This window comes from Trachurus trachurus, assembly GCF_905171665.1.
Source record: "Trachurus trachurus genome assembly, chromosome: 15".
Lineage (NCBI taxonomy): Eukaryota > Metazoa > Chordata > Actinopteri > Carangiformes > Carangidae > Trachurus > Trachurus trachurus.
This window is the reverse complement of record NC_139906.1, coordinates 27,458,195-27,483,187: the sequence shown is the minus strand read 5'-3', so window position 1 is coordinate 27,483,187 and position 24,993 is coordinate 27,458,195. Positions and strand designations below refer to the sequence as shown.

The following is a 24,993-nucleotide window of genomic DNA, read 5'->3' as shown; positions in this document are numbered from 1 at the left end:
TTTGATCCAGAAATGCGAGTGTGAGAAGAGCGACAGACACAAACAGCGCACCTTTCATAAAAGACGCTCTATCTCCTTTTCTAGAAAAAAAGGAGGGATTTTGGTGAAACCCAGCCATGTTTAGCTTGAGTTTTCTCAGGAACGGAGGCACGTAGAAACAAACGGTTTGTGGCCACTTGAAGCATTAAGGTAAACCTTTCAATTGAGCCACAGTATGTGTTGGTGGCAATAATATAGAATACACTGTGGCTCTACATAAAAAGTCAAAAATGGTCTAAATTGCCGGTACACTTGACTAAAACTTTGGAAAGGAGCGCGGCACTCAATGAGTTAACAGTGGTGTGCACAAAATGCGTGCTAAAGTGCCCTCTTCAGTGGCGAGGACGCGCAATATGTGCCCTTTTTTTTCTTTTCACCCCTGCCATTCAAAAAGTCTGTGCATGCCACTGGTACTTAATGGGCATTTGTAGCTCATACAACCCCGCTTCAAAAAAGCTGAACTATCCCTTTAAAACCTCAAAAAGAAATGTGATGTGTTGAAGGTTGCCAGGAAACACAACAGCGAAGCTCCTCCTTAGTCCAGACAGATTTAAGTTCAATCCTCATGGTCCAAAGCGGCCATGATGGTCTACACCTTAACACACCACGTCCTCTGAATGATGTGGATTGGGACACAGCTACGGAGTAAAAAAGAGTGTATCTACAGTTCTGGTCGAGTTCTCTTTGTACACATCACAATGAAAGCCAAAAATGACCCAATAGATAAGCTGTCCATTATCAATCCAACTGTGTATATTACAGCCCCATCCAGTCAGTGGCATGGAGGTGAGGAAAAGAGGCAAAGTCAGTTTTCTCAGAGAGAAGGGGGCGTGGCTGACGACTCCTTCTCCATCTCAGAGGTAGAGTTCAGGACAACCACAAGCTGAAGCATGCTGTTCTAAAAATGAACTGTTCATACAATGAAGTTGACCTGTCAAGACTATTTCCTTTCTCCCTCCACCTTGGAACCAGGTGAGGTGCCAGAACTCCCAACTCTGCCTGGTCACTGTGGTGATGGTAAGATGATCCTCTCTCCTCAGACCGAGGGCCGAGACCACGGCCGTTAGTCTGAGGGTGTTTTGGCCGTGCGAGGGAGCCGAGGGGGAGATGGGGGGGGGGGGATAACTTTCCCAGATGTGGCACCGAAGCCAGTCGCTGACAGGCTGTTTGTCACATGGGACGAGGCTGACAGCGAGGCTGCGGGCTTCTTGTTTTAGAAGAGCAAACATGTCAGGGAAGCACTGTCTGAGCGCTGCCCAAATACTCGCCATGCAGTTCCCATTAGTTTAGCCTCAGAGGCCTTAAGAGCTATTTGTAGACACAACTTTCCTTAAAGTAAACAGTGAAGGAACCATGTGAGAACTTTGATATGACAGAGGTTTAAAAAGTTGCTGTAGTGTGTCGGAGCAAGAACTCAACAACTCAACCTCCAAAACCAGGAGGGATGAACAGAGGCTGAAGAGACCGTTTGAAATATCAAACTCTGCATCACCACCAGCTCACACTCAGGAGTCAAATAACATGAAGTAAGGTGTTGTAAACTGTGTCTACGGGAGTGTTTTCACACTACATTTCCCATGAGCCTCTGCGTGCACGGTGAAATTCAAGGACCGGCATTTGCCAAGAATGTTTCCATTAATCAACAACGAAAGTGGGAGGTTGGAAGACGATCAGATACCGTCGTAGTTCCGAACATAAACGATGCCAACTAGCGATCCGGCGACGTAATTCCCATGACCCGCCGGGCAGCGTCCGGGAAACCAGGAAACCAGGAAATGCTGGGCGAGTCGACCACTAAATAATAATATCACAATAACTATAAAGACAAAACGATATATTCCTCGGGGTCTCTTTAAAGTCTGCAGCTTTTATCATCACGTCACTTTTCAGTGTTTGTTGCTCTGATTCTGTCTTAAAAACTACATTATAGAAAAGCAAAGGAAAATACAGTATATATTGATATATTATATAAATGTAATATGAGATCTAATAGAATAGAAACTGTACTGTCTGACACCAAAGGGTGACAGAGACAGGGCTCAACATCACCTTCAGACACACAACAAGACAAAATACACAAGGAAAAAAGCACACCAAATGAAAAAAACAAAACACACACACAGAGTAGCAACACCTAACACCTGCTTAACGATTCAATTAACCAGACAGGCACACACCTATACTTCTGGGATGTGGTAGTCATGGAGACTGGCAGCATGAATGAGGCTGCTTGAGAACAAAGGTGAGAAGTTTCTAGTATTATAATGATGTGTCTATATACAGTATGTGGAGGCTCCTGGTTCTGTTTGTCAGATTCAGACTGAAGACTATCTATTCACAAAGACAGACTTTGACTGTGGTTTAGCTTTAACAAACAGTCAGACTTCACATAGAGAGAGAGTCTAACCACATTTGCTGCACAAAACTCTTTAGTGTTTGACTAAAGGCTGATTGTGGTACAATGAATTCTGGGTAAATTTAGACTTTTTTTGGAAATTAAAAAACAAGCCCAACAAGAAACCGCATCCAACCGCTGACTTCCAGAAGAACTTAACTGTTGGAAGGAGTACATGAAGTGTTTCATGTGGATTTTATTTGTAATCAAGAAACTTGAAACACAAATGTCCACATGGCCTAAAGGGCCAGATTGATGGATTTGACACCAGATTAGTCGAATGTTACTAAAGTCTATTTAATATTGAAGCTGACTTTTCCTCTCCCTATAAAATTACAATATAATTCATAATCACAATACGGGTCAGAAAAACTGAAATTAGATATTTTTTATCACGCAATGGTGAATCCCCTCTGTCTCACTACTGCTTTCAGAATAAACAGAGCAGCGAAGGCCACATTCTGGTAGACCATATACAGGACTTCAAATCAGACCAGGCTTGAAATAAGACCAGAGGATATATGTATATATATAATACATATAAAACCAGTAATTCTCTCTGGTTTCCCCACAAATGTTCTGAACGTGAATGACTCCTTCTCCCTCTCTATATGTGTTTGTCCCATTTCCCTCTGCACCTTTGATGTCTGGCCATTTCTCTGGCATTTACATACTGCTGGCTGAAATTAAACCAAGCTGAGGAGGTTATTTTGAAACTGGGTCTGGCTCATTGTGGCCAGGTCTGGGTCTGCACAGCCAAATACCAACACTGTTCTGTCTGCTGACCTCCCATTAATATCCCTCAGGCCAGAGGCACAACCACTCAAACTGCAGCCTGCACAGAAAAATATTGACTTATTCATAGACGCATACTGGAGAGTCTGACGCTGGATTCTGGCCTTGAATTTATGACAAACCACAATAACCAACCACCAGCTTGTGAATTATGGCTGTTGTTGATCTGTAGGAGTTTTTGACCAGCAGCCAGCGGCTCAATGGTTTTCAGCCACTCAGATATGAAGTGTCCCGAAAAATGTGGGCGCAGCGAGACGACGGGGTCTGTCGTAAGAACTCAAGTGTGACCCTGAGTGTGTGTCGGTGCTGACTGACTGACTGACTGTTGACCGCTGCCCAGAACAGAAGAGCATCTTACACAAGAAGAGGCTGGAGAAGACTGGAGCTGCTGCCAAACAGAGATTGAAAGATTTAAGTTTTCTTAAAAACTTTGGCCAAAGCTTCAAATATTTCATCCATTAAACCAACGACAATATTATGTGAAAGGTCTGAAGGCCATGTGAAGCCACTGTGAATGGGCAGGAGGCGATGCATTCATTCATTACTGCTCTGCTCTACAGTAACTGTTGTTTCTATTGTAACTGTTGTTTCAGCAAAGTGATGAGTTCTCAGCCAGATTACACAGCTATTTCATCATCACCCCCCCCCCCTCCGCCTCCCCCCTCCCCTTCTCCCCACACCCTCTGTCTGAAACTGAGAGTAAGAATTCTTCTTCGGTTTTTATACTAGCGGATCTGCCCAACTACAAGCTTCACCTTCTCTCCATAGTGTCACAGCAGAGGTGATGAGCTGTGTATTAGTGGTGTGTGTGTGCATGTACCTGTGTGTGTGTGTGTGTGTGTGTGTGTGTGTGTGTGTATAAAGTAGGGTAGAGGGTTTTTTAAATGATTACTTCCCAAGAACACAGGACTTTTTCCAGGGAGTCCCAGGATTTCTCACTTGGCCCAACGTGCCGCTCCACCTGCTGAGCAGCACGCTGCAGCTCTGACTGAGCCACACGTCCAACTCTGGAGAGTTTATGGGCAGATGTGGCTTTGCACTTTATTCACTCCTCTAAAAACACTTTTTTTTTTAACTCAGTAGAACGGTAAACTGACGTTTTCATGCGGTGTCACTGTAGCATCCAGTTTCCTCTCAAGGAGCTACAGTAACTTATTACTTCTCATAACCTGATGATGATGATTCAGCTCTATCCTGAATAAATACATTGAAATTCAAATTATTGTGTGGTAAACACAATAATGGCTGAAGGTCTCAGGTAAACAGCTGTTAATGCAATGTTAGCTATTTAACAACAGCAAAACTGACAAATAACTCAGATAAATCAGTTATCTGTGTGTCATAATCAGCATTAAATGCAACCTTTTCATTTGAATTTCGGCACACCACTTTTCAAAGTGTGTTGCTTTCTTTCTTTTTTTTGAGTGACTGTGATGGATCGAGTCTCTGGAAGCTGATTTTTCAGAACCACAGGAAACTGGAAACTGGACACATGTCAGAAAATGCACTGGAAAATATCTTCAAAATCATTATGTGGAGTTTCCCACTCACCATGGAAGGGGCTGTGCCCCACTCTCAGGGGAATCGGTCTCTCTGGCTGGCTCTGGACGTGGGTCTGTGTGGTGTGTGTGTGGTAGTACTTGGGCTTTATAACGTACTGCTGGCTCTGGACTGGATGCATGGGAATGGGCCGGATCCTGGAGGGGAAGAGGAAAACACAGTCAAACACAATACAATTCATTCAGTATAAACAGCGTGGTGGTGCTCGGTGGTCGCGTGGTTAGAGCACGTCCCATTGGCAGAGTCTGAAGTTTGACTCCTGACCGAGACAGTCTTTACTGAATATGCCATTCCTGCAGTTTCTCTCACTGCTTTCTACACTGTCCTATCAAAATAAAGGCACAATAATTCCCCAAAAATATATATTAAAAAAAAAAACAGCATCACAAGCTAACAAGTCTATGACATAGAGTCCAGGCCATAGCTCTGAGCGTCTGCACATTCGATTTGAGCTGGGTTGGTTTTGTAAAATTAGGTGAAGGAGCTGCTGGATTGTGGATGAAAACATTCTCCAGGATGAAGGTGGACATTTCACTGTCATTAGTCAAGAGACTTTAAGACTCCCAATAAGACTCAGAGACAGAGTCCTAAATGTAATTCTGTCAAAATAATAAGAAAAGTAGCCGCGTTTCCACATAACTGTCGAGCGGGTAAACCAGGCTACGTAGTGTGGTCAGAAGGTGGCAGTGTAGGCTACAACACAGCACAAACTAACAAGATGTTTTCCTGAAAAAAAAAACAAAAAAAAACCTTGAGCCTTGTTTTTATCTCTAAGAAGAAAAATGAAAAATTCAGGACAAGTTGTAATTATTCTTTCATGTCAACTGGTACTGGCTGAGTTTCATTCAGTCCAGAGAGGAGACTTTATGGGAACACAAACAGTTTTGTGTTCGTCTTCTCTACAGCTGACCAGTCATTTCAGTTAAACGCCAACTACTGTATAGTATGTAAGAACATACTAAGAAAAAGTTGCTTACATCTTCCATAATAATAGTAATAAATGGTGCATTAACTCTTTTATTTAAAAAAAAATAAAAATAAATAAAGTAGAAAAAAAACATGTCCAAGTGAGTTAAGAGAAAGAGAGAGAGAGAAAGAGAATAAGCTCTTGATTTTAAAAATGTTTTAGTTGAGAGTCTGTGTCCCCAGGCTCAGGGGCTCAGGAACAGCAGGGGCCTATTAAAGGGGCACAAAGGGGGTTGAATCAGCGACAACACAAACAGACCATAGTGCCATGCTGCTGCTGCCGCTCGCTGCACGAGAGCCGTTTGGCAGAGGAAGGAGGGTTTCTTATTAACTAATCCCACATATAAGGTGGTCTGCTGCACTCATTTGAAGGCTCTGCAGCTCGGCCTGTGTTTGCTGTCAGTCTCACCTGTCGCTTCCTCTCCCACAGCAGCATGTTGGCTGCCTTCCCTTCCTCTCCTTCATCACTCTCTTCATTAGCTTCTATCCCTTCCTGACCCTCTCCTGCTGCTTCAGCTGTCACAGCAGCTCGGGTTGAAGCCTGGAAATATTCAAAGCTAATTAACTGGATGGCTAATCGCACCGGTCAGACTCTTCGGCTTTCCCATACATGTGTGTTCTCCTGTGGTTCTAGGTACCTCTGGTCCACTCTCTTAAATATTTTTCAGCGGCTATGTTAACGTCTAGTAGCCATCTTAACCATCTTCCTCTGGGAAATATCAAGAAACAATCCTTTCTCCTGTGCACATCACGTGCCAGTAATTCATCTGGACTGTGTACCCACAGCACTGTCCACTTTTGATTATTTTGATGTTTTTTGTTTTTTTTTTATACCAAAAGAGATATAAATGAACTTTGAGTATCTGCCAGAATTTTAACTTGTCAGCACAGGAGTTAATGGTTGGGCCATAACAACAAGAACAGTCCTATGACTACTGTCCACCCAACCAACTGACTGATTAAAGGGATACGCCAACATTTTTTTTTCCGTGTCTTGCCTCACTCCCAAGTCCATGACCAGCAGATAGACACCATCCTTTCGATTGTGCGTGCAGTAACAAGGGAGATACGGGCAGAGCTGTTACTTGTGAAAGTAACCGGAAGTGCGTTGGTCACAACGGCTAGCTTGAGTAGCGCCGAATTCGTAAAAAAATTGTAAACGCCTAAAAATGTTTGAAATGTCAATAAAGTGATATATTTACAGAGTTTAGAGCTAAAATGAAATCAGCTTCAGACTGCTGATTTCGGCTCGGGTAGGAGGCAGGCTAACACTACCTGTGCACTTCCAGCGTTTGAGCTAAGCTAATTAGCCGTGCGCCAGCTCTGCCCGTATCTCCCTTGTTACTGCACGCACAGTCGAAAGGATGGTGTCTATCTGCTGGTCATGGACTCGGGAGTGAGGCAAGACACGAAAAAAAAATGTTGGCATATGCCTTTAAGTTAAACCATTAGTTAGATGCTGAGTGTTGAAGATTCCCCATTGGCTGTTGCTCTTTCACTGATGAGTGCTGGCATAATTTACAACCTTTTCAGACCCTTTCACAGTGATGAAACCAGCTGACACTGGACTGAAACCAGGGGACAAAGCTGGCAAAATGATATTATAACGTGATGTAATGATGAATGTAATGAATATTCTAATTGCATCTTATGTCTTCACTAAATTAATGGTGTTGAGATCTATGAGTTTAAACAGTCTGGCACAGATCCAGGTAATAACCAGGCCCTGACAGACATGTATAGGGTCTTTGACCTTGGTGGACGTCTGCCCTCTACTGTCATTCCATTTTTATAACTTTGACAGTTAATAGAAACCAGCTACTGTTACAGGAGAGGTTGTGGGTAGCAAGAATAAAGTTGAAAGTATTAACCCATAGGGAGCAGTCTAGCATTTAGGATTTGATCCATTACCAGTGCTTGTCTGTTAAAGGGATAGTTAAACATTTTGGCAAATTCGCCTATCACCATAATCATAGCAGTAGGTTCACTACCTTTAATTATCGCTGCATGTTGTTTTGAGATCAGCGGGACAGAGACGCAAGCTGCTCATCAAACACAATGGAGGTGAATGGTACAGGTCCACTGTCCCTCATCAAACTCATCAAATACACAATCCAACAACTCCAAAAGCTCTGGTGGACAAGTTGTGACCTGTACATTCACCACGCTATGAGATAATAATGTAACAGTTGTTTTTGAGGCAAATGCTGCATTCCAGACACGGCTGCTGGGTGGAGTGATTTAAAAAGCGTAAGTAGTTCAGAGTATTTGCTTCATGTGTCATAATGTTACATAATTATACATGATTATTTTATAGCGAGACAAATGTGCAGGTTACAACTTGTCCACAAGAGTGTTTTGGAGTTGTTGGATTGTGTATTTGATGGGTTTGATGTGGGACAAGGGACCTGTACTGTTCACCTCCATTGTGTTGGCTGAGCCCTTTAAAACTGAAAGTTGTGCTTAAGCTCTGTTCAGACCTGGTAAACATCTATCATCTATCAAACATCTATCAGCTCTAAATACATGCGTAAAGAAACCCGAGATGCAATGAGGACACATTTGGGATCTGATCACTCAAACCACATTCAGAGATAGTCTGGACACGTGTCCGCATTCTATGTGTCTAGTGTGAACACAAATGGGTCTTAACCACATTTAATGATAACAATTGTCAATCAGGACACATGTGGAGACACATTAAAGCAGGTGTGAACAGAAGACACTGGTTCCTACCAGGTCTAAACAGGACTTTAGATGAAAAGACTTGTACTGATCCTCTGAAATGACATCACTGCCTCAAATGTTTCCAAATTCTTCAAGTTCTTCAACACCGTCGTCATCATTCTCCACTTCCTTTCACCCGTCTTATCAGTCTGGACTCAGACCAGACCACTGGGCTGAAAACCTTCACTAAATTCTGTTGTAAAGTGACTCAGAGAATGAGCCCCCTACGTACAAAGCAAGCATTTGTCAACACGTGAAATATTACACCAGACACTGATAGAAAAACCAGGAGCAGAGGTCACTCATGTCCACTGATGGTTTTATGTTTGGACTGGACTCACAAGCAGAGAACATGAGAGGGCCAGGGAGTGAGTTCAGTCTGGTTTATGAGCAGACATTTGGTAGCTTGACCTGCTGCAGGAGAGCGAGTAAAAACAACATTGTAACTTTTCCACAAAGGTTTGTGTCGGGAGCATTATGTAACAAAACCATGGAGCACACACTGAACAGTACTCACCTATCACTGAGAAAATAAATCTTAAAGGGATACGCCAACATTTTTTTTTTTTCGTGTCTTGCCTCACTCCCGAGTCCATGACAAGCAGATAGACACCATCCTTTCGCCTGTGCGTGCAGTAACAAGGGAGAGCCCGTATCGCCCATAATTAGCTTAGCTCAAACGCTGGAAGTGCATAGGTAGTGTTAGCCTGCCTCCACCTAAAGTCATCAGAGAAACTCTTCAGCAACTTTAAACGGAAACCGGCGGGCCGATCTTCGTCTCAGAGCTGACAAAACTCTCCGGTTAGGCATCTTGAAATACCGGTAACGAGACGAGATCAGTCAAAACGGAGAGTTCAAGCAAAGACGGTTTATTTTGGTTCAAGCTAGCTACATCGAGGGTCGGTTAGCTTCCTATTTCAAAGTAAAAGCACAAATTCTATAGTCATGGTTTTCTGTATGTAAAGGGCAACGGGTGTTTTATTTTATGAAAGTAACCAGAAGTAACCAGAAGTAACCGGAAGTGCGTTGGTCACAACGGCTAGCTTGAGTAGCGCTGAATTTGTCCGAACAAAATTGTAAACAGCTGGTATTTAGACAAATTAACCACACACTGCTGATCTAAACGGCTACTTTCTCGCCTAAAATTTTTTTGAAATGTTGATTAAGTGATATATTTACAGAGTTTAGAGCTAAAATGAAATCAGCTTCTGACTGCTGATTTCGGCTCGGGTAGGAGGCAGGCTAACACTACCTATGCACTTCCAGCATTTGAGCTAAGCTAATAATGGGCGATACAGGCTCTATCTCCCTTGTCACTGCACGCACAGTCGAAAGGATGGTGTCTATCTGCTGGTCATGGACTCAGGAGTGAGGTAAGACACGAAAAAAAAAAGTTGGCGTATCACTTTAATACTAAATCATAAAAAGCTATTTTACACAGTCGTGTTCATCCAGGGACGCTGGTGAGTATCAACAGGAGTATGTGGCTTTTTGTAAAGCTCTTCACAACACTTTTCCTTGTAACTATTATGCTGCAATATTATAAAGAGAAACAGACAGCCTTTCCTCCCGCTTGCTTACTAACCAAATGGAAAAACAAGCCATGGCGAGGAAAAAACCTCAAAGGTTGTAACGTTGTAATTGAAACATCCAAACTTGTCAGGACCAACTCAGCAACTCCCTCCAGTGCTTCAAGTGACTCATGTGACCTCAAACCCACACTTCCAACTGACCCTTGAGAATGACTGATGCATGGCCACATAACACTTAAACTCAGTCCTTTCCACTGCAGCCACGGTTCAGATCCAGCCCTGGTCCTGGTGCAGATGTCATCCCCTCCCTTTCCCCCAAATTTAATGTCACACACATGCTGTCCCCACCATATTAAAGGCAAAAAATTGCACCTTAAAAGATAACTTTAAAAAAAAAAGAATAAATGAAACATACATTTACACCCTGCTGTGTCGCCAAGATTTAGACTACTTGTGATAAAATTCTAGTGACTTTGTGACCGGTCAGGCTACTTCTCACATTATCCAAAATGCAATAAAACTTGGCTAACATAGGTTAGCCAACAAAGAATCCACCCATTGCATCCTTTGCAATTAGACTTAAAATGCAGCCTCTGAAGTATGCAGACCTTAAATTGGGACACAGCTAGCCTGTCCTTTATCCTTTTTCCGCTGCCATTTTGACATATTTGTAAAAGTGAAAATATATTTATGGTCCCACCTCATCCATCATTTTACACTTATGGTACACTCCATGTTGCGATACCAGTCAATGTGAGCACAATTATGTCCAATTAATAGTCCAACACTCTCAGCGAACCAGTCTCTTAAGCTTGAGATGTATAATACAAACTTTTTCAGTCACTTTCTCTTTACAAAAAATAACTCAAACATCATGAATGCATCCAAAAAGAGCCTGTCCGCCCTTCCCAGATCTGCTCCGGCTATAAATATTGTTGCCTATAGACACAGTGGGACAACACAGCTGTCTACAGTCGTGATGTTGTAAATCCAGTTAGAGGCCCAAAACATCAGAAGGAAAACTGTCAGGTCTATTTCATGACATTGGACACACTGTCAACAGTTCAACACTGACACTTTGTCCAGACATGTCATCCGATGGGACTGCTTGTGTATTACTTTAGTGTGCATTACAAAAATAGTAAGTCTATTTGAGTCCCGAGACCCTGGCATGGGCCTGTGGTAAAAATAAAAGTCTGCATGAATAAATGTGCGTGTGTTCATCACTGGTCAGCTATTTGTGATCGGAAGCTTCAGGCATCTTCTGCATCCGCCAATATTCACAGTAATGATGTGGATGTCAACACACTGCACATTCTTTATCATTCAATCAAATAAACATACACTCAATCTATTCACTGCAGACTGAAACCAGGGCTTTGATCAGTCTCATCTGCTGCACAATCTGACATCAGTAAATCTCTACTCAGTGACAGAGATTCTCACCCGAGAGAGAGGAGTTAAGGTTTCCTGGAAATACCTACCTCCTGGTCCAGCAAACAACAAAGCTGCAGGAAAGGTGATGTTGCAAAGAAGTTTACCTTTGACATTTTGGACATAAAATATCATTTAATTCCTTATTTTAGTCATTTAAGTTATATTGTGTCATAATTAGAGCATGAATTTGTGAATTGTGCAAAAAAATCTATTATATGAAGAATGCAAAGTGCTTTATGGAAACTGTTTTGACCTTTGACCTTTGTCCACCAATCAGGTCATTGTTGAGTCCAAGTGAACATGTGTGCCAAATTTAAAGGAATTATCTTAACGTGTTACTGAGACATCACATAAACAAGTCAAAACTGTGGTTTGGGAGGTCCAAACCAACTTTGACCACCAAAATGTGATCAATTCATTTTTGAGTCCAGGTCAATGTTTGTGCCAAATATGCACAAGTTAATTCTTCATCATTGGAGAAATGTTGACTGCAGAGGTGGCTTTTCGTGGTAATCTTCAATCCCATCTTCAGTATAATTTATTGGGATCTCAGTGGGGAGACCCTTCCAAGAATCACTAAATTATTGTGGTGGACGGGTTTGTGTGACCTTGGGCTGTGTTGCATTACCCATGGTAGGGTCTTCCATGGCAAAATTGTCCCAAGGGAGGGGTCAGACCAAAAGCATTTCATGACGTAGATTGAAGAGACTATGTGGGAGCTTCACGACCTCACCCAGAACAGGGAAGCTGGGGCCCTCTTCTAGAGTTTTAAACTTTGGGGGGGCAACAGCAACCTTGTGGGGCCTGGTTGAGCAAAGTCTGAAAGAACATCATTGACCTGTCACCCTGTGGACCAACCACCCGCAGGGCTGGAGTTTGGGGTCAGGTGCGGAGCCAATTAGGGTCAAAGGGGGCAAAAGCTGGAACCTGGGCATTCTGATCCCTGGTATTGAGGATCCCTAGGGAGTCACCTCACTGGTTAGTGAGCCTGAGCTGATGCAGGAGTTGGAGAAATAACCTTAACCCAGCTAGATTTAGTTGGGCTCACCTCTATACACAGCAGGGCCTGTAGGTCCACACGTCAGGAGAGTTCTGGAGTTTCTCAGGGTGGCATACCAGGTGTGAGGGTACTAAGAAGCCCATAGTGCCACACTGCAGTACTGGAGTTTTTCCCATGGTTGCCTTCATGCTGCTGAAGGGTCGAAAGTATTGGAGCCTTCTTGGAGTCTCTGGCTGGTGGTCTTCAAGTGGTTCCTCCTGAAGACACTAGAGTACTCTGTAGGTATACTGCGCGTCTGCAATGTTTATAAGTGAAGGATAAACCTAGAGGGGCATGACTGTGAGGAACAGCCTCTCTGATCTTAACCAGAGTGGTGTTTTATTGTTGGATTTCTGTGCTAGACACAATTTAGTCATAGTAAACACAGCGTTCTCTTGCAAGGTAGCTCTTATTTGTACTTGATACCAGAGTTCTAAGTACTCTGGTAGGTATCAGGTCGATTATCAACTTTGTGGTCAGATTTGAAGAAGGGCGTTTTTGACACTTGGGTGAAGAGAGGGCCAATCTGTCAACTGAGCTGGTGGTGTGGGAAGGCTAGCAGACCTGGCAAACACAAACATGTAGCGAGGTTGAACTTAAAATGTCTAGTGGAGGCTCTTGTCCACAAGTTCTTCAAGTCACACCTCCGGAAGAACTTTTTGCACATCCCTCTGGCTCAGGCTAGGGACATGGAGTCCAAGGGGCCCAAGTTCAGAGCCTCTATTGCAGAAGCAGCTGTTGGGAGCTGTGGCCTCAAGGTCATCAATGGATGTTAAGGTGGCAACCTGAGAAGCGACTGGTGGACACGAGCAGGGCAGAACTCCTGACCTGGACTGGAAATGTCATTGGGCAGTGGAAAGAATACTTTGAAGGTTGTTGGGACATCTAATGAGGATGCCTCCTTTTGGAAGTCTTCCAGTAATTTCCAACTGGGAAGAGACCCCAGGGCAGACGTAGAACTCACTGGAGTGATTATACTGTATATTCCTCCGGCCTGGGAAGGCCTTGGGATCCCCTCGTAGGAGCTGAAAGCATTACAGTATAGCATTTCTCTCTGTACTCTGAGGGGTGTGCTGGGAGCAGCACAACAACTTCCAGACCATGACACCTTAGTTGCACCGCCTGTCCTTTACTTGACCCACCATGGTGTAGCACTGCCCTCTCTGGCTCACAAGGTAAACTCCTCTCAATTAAGTTTAAAAGGCTAGTTTTCAGTGAGGGTTGGTGACTGTCACAAAAACGCACAGTACAGTACAGTACATCAATCTTTGAAGATCACACCCTTTGTGGTGTTAAAGCTGTACAGAAAAGAAAATTGAATTTGAGCTCACTGTGGGTCTTAACATTAGTGTAATAACTCATCTATCAGACGATGTAGCCCAAACTTTGTGCAAAATTCGATTTTCGAGTAAATCCGTGATGAAAGTGTGGTATTTTTTTTCGCATTGGATGATGCAGGCACACGGATTATGCGTCACGTTGCTCACGATTCACCAGCCACTGATATTGGATCCGTCATCCGTCAATCAAACGTCTGAGACACACACACCGAGCTCGGTCTCGCCCCAAACATTGAATATCCCGCCCGCTCGATAACAACCTATAAAGTTTGTTTTCCTTACTTGGGTAAACTCGTGCAGCAACTCGCGGCAACTCGTGGAAACTCGGCACGACAAACAGGACAAACGGCCATTTCTGAACACCTTTATGCTATGAAGACAAATGCAGAAAAAATTTGTAAAGAAAATTAAAGCATTACTAGGTAAGCAGACTAACATGCAAAACTCTAGTGAATATGTTAACACCATCATTTAGCATCATTTAGCATGCTAATGCCAGCAAATCTGAAGCATTGATCTTTGAATGGTTTATAAATACTACAGTGTATGTAGTTGGGATAGTGTCTTTAAAAGAGAAGGTCCAGTTGACCAACACCAAACAAGCTGTTCATTCCTAAGTCTTAACACTGATGGAAAAATGATACAGCCCTTCTCAGGGTTTTCAGATGAAGGAGAGCGCCGGGCCATAGACAAGATAGAATAAATATGGAGGAAGAGTCATTTGTCAACCGGACATATTTTCATCCTATTCATATGACAGGTTGCTGCCACACTATAAATATTCACAGTGATGCCCTCTGCTGTTACCCGTAATGTCTTCAGAGGCTTCTTTTTTTATTAGGGAATCTCCCTCATGATGTACAGTTATGTGTTCACATGTAACTGTGTGTTTGAAATGTTCTATCTTGCAGTCATAATAACATCCTGTGGACAGTCTGAATAGGACTAGTAGCGCATGTGACTGTGTGTAAAAACATGTTAGTGCATGTGTGAGTACAGCATGTACACACTGCATGGGGGTAGGGGTGGGGTCTATATTCAGACATATACGGTCTGTGTGTTTTTATTAGCATTGTTTGTAGGTCGTAGCTGATGATCCCCAAACCATCCATACTATAAAAAAAACTCTTACAGCTAATGTGTAACTTCAAACCAGCTGAGAAGAATTCACTCAGTTTAATTCATGCTGCTCTTCAATATTTCATCTCATGAGATCATAGGAAATTTAAGTGGCAGATTTAAGCAGCGTGACCAAAATGTCACTGTCGACACATGCAGTTGCTAAAATGGTAAAAATCCTATATTTTTGTCTGTGTCAGATTCAGGTTTAATTCAGACAAAGACAGCTGCAGTGTCACTTTCAACATGATACTGTATCTACAGGTCTTTTCTCTGTCTATTTTCGCTGGGAGTTGCGTCATGCCTGAAAAATAGGCAAGACACAGATTCTCTAGACCATGAGGGGCAGGCAGCGTGCCCGCTCTCATCTGTTAACACGTCGGCCAAAATGAAAACCAAGATTTTCACGCACATGTGACACATCCAATGTGTTACTGACATAAGGTTTCAAACATTCTCAAAATATGACTTTGGAATGGCGACATACTATGACCTCATGAAAATAAGATGGCGAACATCTGAAGAGCCGCATATTGGCTCGGGAAGCAGGTAGCTTGCATTGGCTGGGTCAGGGCTTTCCGCACTGAAAACCATAACACGCTCCATCGGAGTGTCCTCACATCTACAGTGTCTGTCTGCACAAGAAAGTCAGCTGCTTTTTAAGAGACTCATCCCACACTGGACACTGCTTTTTTCCATTCTCCCCTCTGGAAGAAGATGCTGGACAATCAAATGCAACTGTTGCAACACAAAGAGACGGGAGGGCTGCAACCTATTTTGCTACTACTCTGAAAGATGTAACAATAAGGCTGCACAATATGCTATAAAAAAAAGTGTTGACATATTTTGCAACTGTGATATGAGTCATGTTGTTAGTTGGAATTAACATTCTAATGTTCAGTGAAATGATAATGTGGTGATAATGTAGATGTCTCTGCTACACAAAAATGATACACTTAAAGGGATAGTTCACCCAAAATTGAAATTTCACTCATTATCTACTCACCCTCATGTCGACTAAGGGCTGGGAGAAGTTTCAGAGTCCTCCGTGAGTGAAATTTCAATTTTGGGTGAACTATCCCTTTAAACTTTATCAGAAAAATTACAGCTCCTGCGATTTGGATTAATCGGAACCTTTATAATATTTTGAGTAATTGCACAGTCCTTGAACATACACATGTTTCAGGAGTATGTGTTAGGCAGACTTAGTGTGAACATCGACACACTGACAGCTCTGATAAGTGGAATTTGCAGTGTGAAAATTTGACACACTTCCAAACCTTCCAGTGCCAAGAGTTAGGACACACCTCTCTGGTCCACTCTGATGGCAGGTGCAGATGCAGCACATGACCCTGTAATGGACTTTTTCGGTATTTTTGCTGTAATCTGCTTGGGAATCATTCAGGTGTCACTTGATCTGATGAGCTACTTTGGGGTGTCAGAATCGACACTATTACATCTGTCTGCCTGCTGCTCTGTCTACATCTGGTTGCAGGTCACTTCATCTAGAACTGTAGGAACAAACGTGAACACACTGTAGGAGCGGTGTGTGAGTGAGAAGTAGCTCGTTGTTTTTCATTGTAGTAAAAAGTATTCTGGGTGTTTAGTCCCAGCATCGGATTCATCAGAACAAGTAGATCCAGAGAGGCCTGATCCTGGGCTCTGAGATGGAGAGAACAGTGATGGTAAGAGAGAAGTTATAAACATGAGAGCTCACTCCAGTCTCAACAAAATATCTGGCTGGACTGTGAGCTCTGGCAGCGACGGCACCCTGAAATGAAAAAAGCAAGAAGAATCTGGAGGGAGTCCAAGCAGCGGTTACAAGAGCCTGCAGCTCTTAAATATCAGAGCGGAGATTTTACTCATTTCTACATAAACAGATCAGTCAGTTAAGGTGGGGAGAGTGGGGTGGGGTGGGGTGGGGGTGTATATCTTTGTGTGTATGTGTGTGTTGGGGTGGGTGGGTTAGGGGCTTGCTCTGCTCTGGCCGCAATCACAATCCACCGCTGACCTCTACACTCTACTCATCCAAGTCTTCTTCCCCACGAGAGCTGACATACTCTGGTCTACCGAACCCACTGAACCTCACCAGAGCACTCTCATGTATTCGCAGCACTGATCTGAGGGCAGGCAGACAGCAGGGAGGGAGAAGACTGGATACCGAGGCTCTGTTCTGAGGAACTAACTGAAGGTATGAGAGAGACACTGGGAGATTCTACAGATTCTGTAGGGTGGACTGATGGCTGCAACCTGCAACTGTTTGGTCAGCAACCAAAATAAGATCATCACTAGCTGTATGTTACAATCCCACCCATCCCTCCAGTCATCTAGTTTAAAGAGGAACTACGCAAGTCTGGTCGTTTTTCCTCTGTTTTGCTAACCCTCCTCTCGCCCATGTGCATTTGTTTACAATGAAGTCGGCGAAAAATCAATACATGGAGCGGTGGATAACGTTATATAACATATACGATGTTACAACGTGTATGTTTGTGCAGTCTTAACCGTCATGAAAAAAAGATTAGGGGTTACGGAGCACGTTTGTGTGGCGGTGTGCAGAGATGAGAGCTGGGACACCGGGGCGGCGGCCAGGTACTACACAGATTTTTGCAAGGTTGGTTTTCAGCCATGAGATGCCAGATGGAAGACAGAGACAAGTCACAAGTTATGTAGTCTGGGCTGACGGAAGTGCGTTGCTGCGATTAGCCTCTGATTGGTCGGAACGAGCCACCCGGCGGAAGTCCCGCCTCCATGCTGCAGCTTTAACAGTCCGCCCGGTAAAGGGAAACATCAACAAACAACAACAGGAACCGAACCATGGATCTATACATGTCATGAACTGAACAGAAGAAGAAATATCCGTCAGCGGTTGCCAACCGCCATTATACCGAACAAAAGAATAAATATCTGTCAACGGTTGCCGACCGTCGTTACACCGCGGACCCAAATCCAATTTCCAACCGGCAATATTTTTGCGAGTGCACCGTTGCTACGGCGCCGACCACAACGATTGTGACTGGTTGAAAAAAATTCCAAACGTTTTTTTTCTCTGATCGCGGAATCATAGACCCTTCTTCTAAAAATGTAGCATAGTCACGGGAAAAATCTTGCATGGGTTCTCTTTAAAGCATGTGTATTGGTGTGGAATGAATTGACAGGTATCTTCGGTCCTTCTCCCACACTACATCAGAACCTTCTCGGTCCAGATAGGATACATGATCTCTGGTCTCCTCTTGGTTGGACATGGAGGGACGCAGGAGCTCAGTGGAGTGTGAAGCTCCTCACCCATTCTATGCAGGTGAGACCCCCAGTGAAGGTGCCATTATGGGCTCTATGCACAGCTCCACTACTTCCTGAATATGTGCAATATGTGCTATGTTATGGGATATGTGCAATGCTGTTATGTATTGTGTGCTGGATTGATAAGGCTGAGGTGTATTGTTTTTTTTGGTTTTTTTTGTCATTGTGGCCATCAAGGCATTTATGGAGCAGCTATAGTGTCCAAGACAAATTTCCCTGAACGGGACAATAAAGTTTATCGTATCGTATCGTATCGTATCGTGCTAGCTTTGGCTAATCTGATTGGCGGTCCCCTAGCCTAGCGAATCAGCACAGTGTGTGGGAGGGGCGGAAGTGACGATTGTAAACAAACGGTGCGGTTTCTCCTTACTTTTTCCCTCCGGCGATGTCTTAGGGCAAGAACGAGCCCGAGAGCAGACAATGCGACCATCAGCTCAGCCAGAGCGACCATTTTGCTGCCAAGCTTTGTTTTCCAAAACGTCTTCTAGTCTTCTCAACTTATAACAAGCTAATGTTGTGTGCGCTTTGTTTTTAATCTCCACACTTGACGATACACTGGTGGTTTCAATAGTTACACAGCTGTGTGGACCTGAGCTGGAACCCCATATTTAGATTGAACAGTGTAACTTGCAGCCTGTCTGTCAGAGTTGTTTACTGCCATATTATTTCCATTAGTGTGCAATGAATCTTGGGATACATTGGGCCGTGACAGATCCAACTGTTGGAGCCTTTGTTGTCCAGGAAAAAAAGATGAGTCTGAGCTCTGAAATGGGACATTGTATCCACACTGCTGTGATGCAATCAGTCTTCAAACGCAGCCTCTGAACGATAAGGCTTGTATCAAATCTGTTTTACGATGTGAAACCGTTTTTGGTTGCATACAGAGCAGTGTACAGGTAACAGCTGCTCTCCTCTTCATGTCAAAGGTCACTGCTGCGTCTTCATGGGGACAGTGTTGCTCGTCCATGAGTTTATAGATTTTGTCGTGTACACATGGAGGTGACCATTGCAGCATGTTGCCTCAAAGCAGAGTCTCAGTCTCACATGATGTCACCAATTTAAAATGATCAACGTTGGTCACTTAATGTTCCTGTTGTTTCGATGCAAAAGACATATTTAAGTACTGGTCTGGACTGGTTCGAAAAGGACTAGGATCTGGATCGGGACCAGCTAGTTCTGCTTGGACTGTTTCAACTGTGATGGTGCTGAATGTTTCTTGGGCTGAGGTCATCTGTTCTCTCTCTGTTAATATTGTTTGCCAGGAAGCTACAATCCTGTAAATCTGAAGAGCAGAGAAAACAAACATTGTACATCTGGTGGAAATTTAGTGTGCTGTGCCCACTGAGGAGGCTTTTAATCCACTTCTCCATCACTTAATCATTACATTTGGTAATTATTAACATTAACACTTTTGACTAGATTTTAATCTTCAATGTTGTGAACTGAGAACCTTTGACCACAGGGCAAATATATTCATCCATTTCAGGGTTTCCCCCAGAAAACTTGTTAAGCCCGGTGGCAGGGTGGCCCATCTGCGGTTTTGTTGTTTTTTTGTGACAGGGGCCGGACCCTAACCACCATCCCTACAGTAACTAATAGGGCTGTCAGAACGAACTTCGCTATTCGAATACAATTCGATTGTTAGTCAAAATGAGAACATTCGAAGGTGGAAACTGACGTTCGAATGTTAACGAGGCAAATTAACGTAGTGCGTCGTAGTACACATGTTGATAAAACAAAATGCAGTTGTTGTTGTGCACAAGGTAAAGCTGCAGCTTCAAATATACGAGCAGAGTTTTTTTAATTGCCCGTTCATCCGGCTGCCACGGTGCGCGTATGTGTCCCCACAATACACTCACACCTTTTTTTTTTTATCGATAGATCCGCGGACCACTTGTGTGCTGATCACGGATCAGCTGTGATCTGTTGCACCACTACTCTGTGCCCTCCCTGCAGCCCCCGCGAGGAGGGGGGAGTGGGGGGAGTGGGGGGACGCCGCCCCCGCCTGTGAAGCCGGGTTTCCACCGAATCAACTATCCTTTTTTTTTTTTTTTTAAATAGGCTATATACCGCAACATATGGTTCACGTCAAGATAACTTCTGTATTTTTGCTATTCAAACTTCCACAGTCCATAGTTCTCTTTGTTTAACACTTCAAGAGACTTTTGGTTAAGTAACCATGGACAGCTCCTATGCAGGATTGTTCTGCGTTCTGCTGTGTCGTTGTCGCCACCGTCATCGGAAATTTGAAATTTTGACTATGTAATCATATGTTATTATTATAAGACATTTATTTTACATATTTAAACACCAGCTATAGCAGAGTCTTATAAAAAGGCACACTCATGAAATTCTGTTTCAACCAAACACTTTTGTGTAATACTACTAGAAATACTAGAAATACTATAAAATAAATGATATCAAGTGTTTGCACTAAAAACTAAAAAAAATCAACTGACTGGTGGCTCCATTGTTAAAGTTTCATGTTTATTCTCTGAGATTTTTACAAGCACGAGTCATGGAAACGTTGGACAAATGTGTGTTAACGGCCGTCAGGCCTATAATATACTGGGGGAAACCCTGCGTTTACATCAATCCACATTCAGACTTACCTAAACCAAATACATACCTGTACACTCAGATGAGTTTCCATCCACCCATCGCTTTGAGATCTTTAAGATGCAGTTCAGTTGTGCTGCTATGTTAAGAGCATGTTATCAGGCCTCTGTTTAAAGAATTCCCACTCTCATACTGTGTGCGACCAAGGTCAGGCTTTCAGTCCCAGTCCCAGGTCAGTCCCAATTCAGTAGCTGCATCGTTCAGCTGCATTTTAAGACCGACTGTGTTACAGCACAGCAACTTGACTGTCCCATTTCAAAGGCTCCTTCAAATGAACTACTACTGTAGCTCCGACAAAATAACAGGGCAGTAAACACCACAGAGAGCCTGAGGATTACACTGTTAAATATAAATATTGGGGTTCAGCTCAGTTCAACAGCTACAACTGTTAAAACCCCTGGCCTTAAAATATCAAGTTTTTGTGAGAACAAGTTATATGCTGTCAACGTTGCTTGGCAACAGGAGCCACACAACAACAGTTAGGGTGGGCACTCTGAAAATCCTCCGTGGATCAGACTGTCTCTTTTTGGTTCGGCCTTCACAGACTACAACAGCTACATCAGGACATCACTTCTTCTCACAGTAATCCTGTATAGATGGAGATCAGTCATGTGACGTTCTTGTTGTGAGCACCATCTTGGGTACCAACTGGGGACCGAGGCACAGCTACGATCATATAGACTGTATGGGCTTTGATGAAGGATGTCTTAGTCTTTATTTCTCCATAACAGCAAACTAACTCTACATTATACCGCTTATTACACGGCTTATGAGTGAAATTATTAATTTCAGAGGTAATGTTGATCAAATACAACTTTTGTCGATTTATAAATTGCATAATTTAGCCAGTCTTTAAGTCCAGTCACTTCTCTGCTGGTTTCCTCACCCTCCTTGGTCGTGTGCATTTGTTTTCAATGAAGCCTTTAACAATCGATCAGTGGATCAATGGATTATCATATCCATGTTACAATGTGTGTGTTTGTGTAGTTGTTTCTGTCATAAACAAGAGATGACGGTCAGAGACGTAAGGACTTTGTTACGGTTTACGGGACACGTTTGTGTTGCGGACTCAGAGACGAGAGGAGAGCTGTGTTTCCAGCCTCCACTCTCCCTGTAACAAGTTACAAGTCATTTATCTAACATCACTATTAGCCCCAAGCTGTTTAATGACGGTAAAAATGAAACATAAGGTAAATATCCTGCATAGTTTCTCTTTTCTGTGCTGCGCTGATCAGAGCGTACCTAGCAACAGTGTGTTTTACTTAGCAACGGCCTGTTCTACAGAAATAACAGACTGTAAAATGCAAAATCAGAATGTAAATGAGTATCAGAAATATCAATAAACTATCAGAATGTGACATTCAATAGAGCCGTGTAAAAAAAAAAAAGGTTTATCCACCCTTTTTGTGAGACTTGATGTCACAGACCATAGACAGCCTCTGGAAGTCGGTACCCAAGATGGCGCTGTGACCGGCTGCGACCGATAACCAAAAGACAAAATAAAATATGTGTGATTGTTAATGCTTTTGCTGAAATGTTTTCCTTCTCTTATTTTATTTTGTCTTTTGGTTATCATCTTTATTAATTGTTTATTATGTTTTGTGGGTGTGTCTCTGTCTTTGCCTGATTGTTGATCTTACACACCCTACCTGATGAGTGCCCATACAGGATTGGCCAAAGCTGGACCAATGAGAGACTGTCCTCGGTCCTATGTATGCTATTTAATTGTCATTGTCCCTTTGTCCTGCTTACTCTGATGAAGACCCGTGCAGGGTCGAAACGTTAGTGCTGGCACAATAAACTGTTTTCATCGTACTGAGTGCTCCAGCCTCTCGTCATTTGGGTGCAGTCACTATGAAGTGGCCCAACTGATATCTGCATTGATGTCACGTGATATCTATCTATAGATTCACATAAAATTAAATGGTACCACATTTCGGTACCTGAACGCACCATTGTATCTGTGAGATAGTGGAGGAGTTTCTGGGTGATGCAGCACATCCCCCCTCCTCTCCCGGCCTCTATCTCTCACAAACATATTAACAACAGAGCTGTCTCCGTGGGCCGGGCCGGCTCCACCAACCCAACCAGACACGCTGATTCAGGCTGAAGATATGTACAAATAACTAGGGTCCGGTTGGGCCCCGGGCTGCTTCTTTTCTTGGCCAGGTTCAGGCAGAGAATTAATGCTAGTGAGTCGGTCCACGTTGGTTCCGGACTTCAACACTGGCGGGTCAGGTTTTAATTTCCAGGCCCGTCAGATCATCAGCAGAGCAGAGAAGCTGAGGGTCAGAGAGGAAGGACGCTCCTGTAAAGTGTCTGTTTTTGCTCCTGCTGACAACCAGACTGATTTACTCCTCCCTTCTCCCAGGTATCACACTGTCGAGGATTGGGCTGCAGTGTTTGACCCTCACAGCTGAACCACAGTCTCAGCGATTACAACAGTATTATCCTGTCTGCTGTGATTTATGGGCCGGGCTACGGTGATGGCAAAGCGCTCTTCATCACTTTGCAGCCTCCTAAGCATAAACCAGATGGGAATTGCAGCAGTGCTGATATCGTGGTGTGATTGTTCAAGTCTGCTGCTAAGACAGACAACACTTTCCTGTTCTTCTTCTTCATGTACATGATCCATCACTGCCCACATGAGAGGTTAAGATAATAAGAGGGGCCCAACATCATGGTTTGACTGAGGCTCGTGGGTAACAGCAACTATAACAACAACAAAAAGGTACACTCGACAGTCACAGTCCATCAAAGTCACTAAAGAAAGCCAAGCTCACCTGAGAAAGTCAGGCTAGAACTAGCACCATGTCCAAAGTGAGCCACAAGTCGTTCCACTAACGAAGTCCAGATTTATCTAATCCAGGCTTACTCAAGACAGACTTGTAAAGTCTCTCGTAGTGCACAGGCCCGCGGTGCATAAGAAGCACAAATGAATGGATGAACGAAAAGATCCAAATTTACAGCTACATTCTTTTCAGCAACTGAGCAAACACTGCTGATGGAGCTGTATGAAGAGTATAAAGATATTACCATTTTATAAAAAAGTTTTCGGTTTGCTATTCCACATGATAGAGAACAACAGAAGAGCTATGTCATGATGTCATATCAAACATCTCCATTTTCCCAGCGATGCTCGCTCATTTCATTAACATTTGTTGATTTTTCAGGCGAGGAAGTGACTGTTCATCTGATTTCAACAAGGTTTTGTATTGTCAACAAAATGTCTGTGCAGGAGCGCTTCCTGGACTCAACAATGTTTTCTTTTTGGAGGTGCTCTTTGGATGGGACAATTGTGAAAAAATGATGTCCAAGGCACTTAAGCAGTTAAAAAGCCTTTATTGCTATGGCTCGGCCATGTTAACCTTAAAAAACTCCTACATGCCTTCATTAGGGAGTCACACGGGTTTGCCTTGAATAAAAAATATTCAAGGTTTTGTATTGATTTTGAGCAAATCAGCCATTACAAACCACTGCAGAAGAGAAAACCACATCAAGGCCAAAATCATCTGTACCGAAGGCAACAGGTGTCAACGTTGGATCATGGAGGCAATCGAAATAAGGAAGTGGGACCACAAGACGATGAACTGGGAAGAAAGAGCGTGTATGCTGTCACCCAACAGGAGCAACGTCCTGAAGGAGTCAACTAACAGCAGTAGGTGTGGTTGTCCTGTCAAATTTGGTGGCTGATAAGACACGTCAATTTGCAGTTGGCCCTGTGTCTTTAGTGTCTTCATGTCTGATAACAATGACTTATGAAGGGGATCAGACTTTTTTATATAATCGTGTTCTATTTAGCATGTTTTCTGTTCTCACCAGAAGTTGTATTTGATGAGTGGCTTTTTCTACATGATCAATGTCTTTACTGATTTTGGACAGTAAAATACTGAGACATGAGTTAAATGGGCTTTTTATTAACTGATGTTTTCAAGCCTGACACTTAGCCTGGTCTGGAGCTGACTTGTTCGCCAGTAAAAGTTCCCATGGTAACCTAACAGGGAGTTGATGGAACGGAACTCCAACTTGGATTAGTCAACTTTATTGAAATAAGCGAGGCTTTTCCTTAATCCTGCTTTAGGGAATATACCCTCCCACCCCCCGCCTGGAATTTGAAACAGGGATCTC

At 43.3% G+C, this 24,993-nt stretch overlaps 1 protein-coding gene across 1 annotated transcript in view; it reads right to left on the bottom strand.

The window, feature by feature from the left end:
* ltbp1 (latent transforming growth factor beta binding protein 1) overlaps positions 1-24,993 on the bottom strand; it is a 155,220-nt gene that overhangs the window by 84,994 nt on the left and 45,233 nt on the right. Inside the window, exon 4 of the mRNA XM_083987817.1 lies at positions 4,781-4,926. Within this exon, the coding sequence (XP_083843943.1) occupies positions 4,781-4,926 (146 nt within the window). The remainder of the gene's footprint in view (positions 1-4,780; positions 4,927-24,993) is intronic.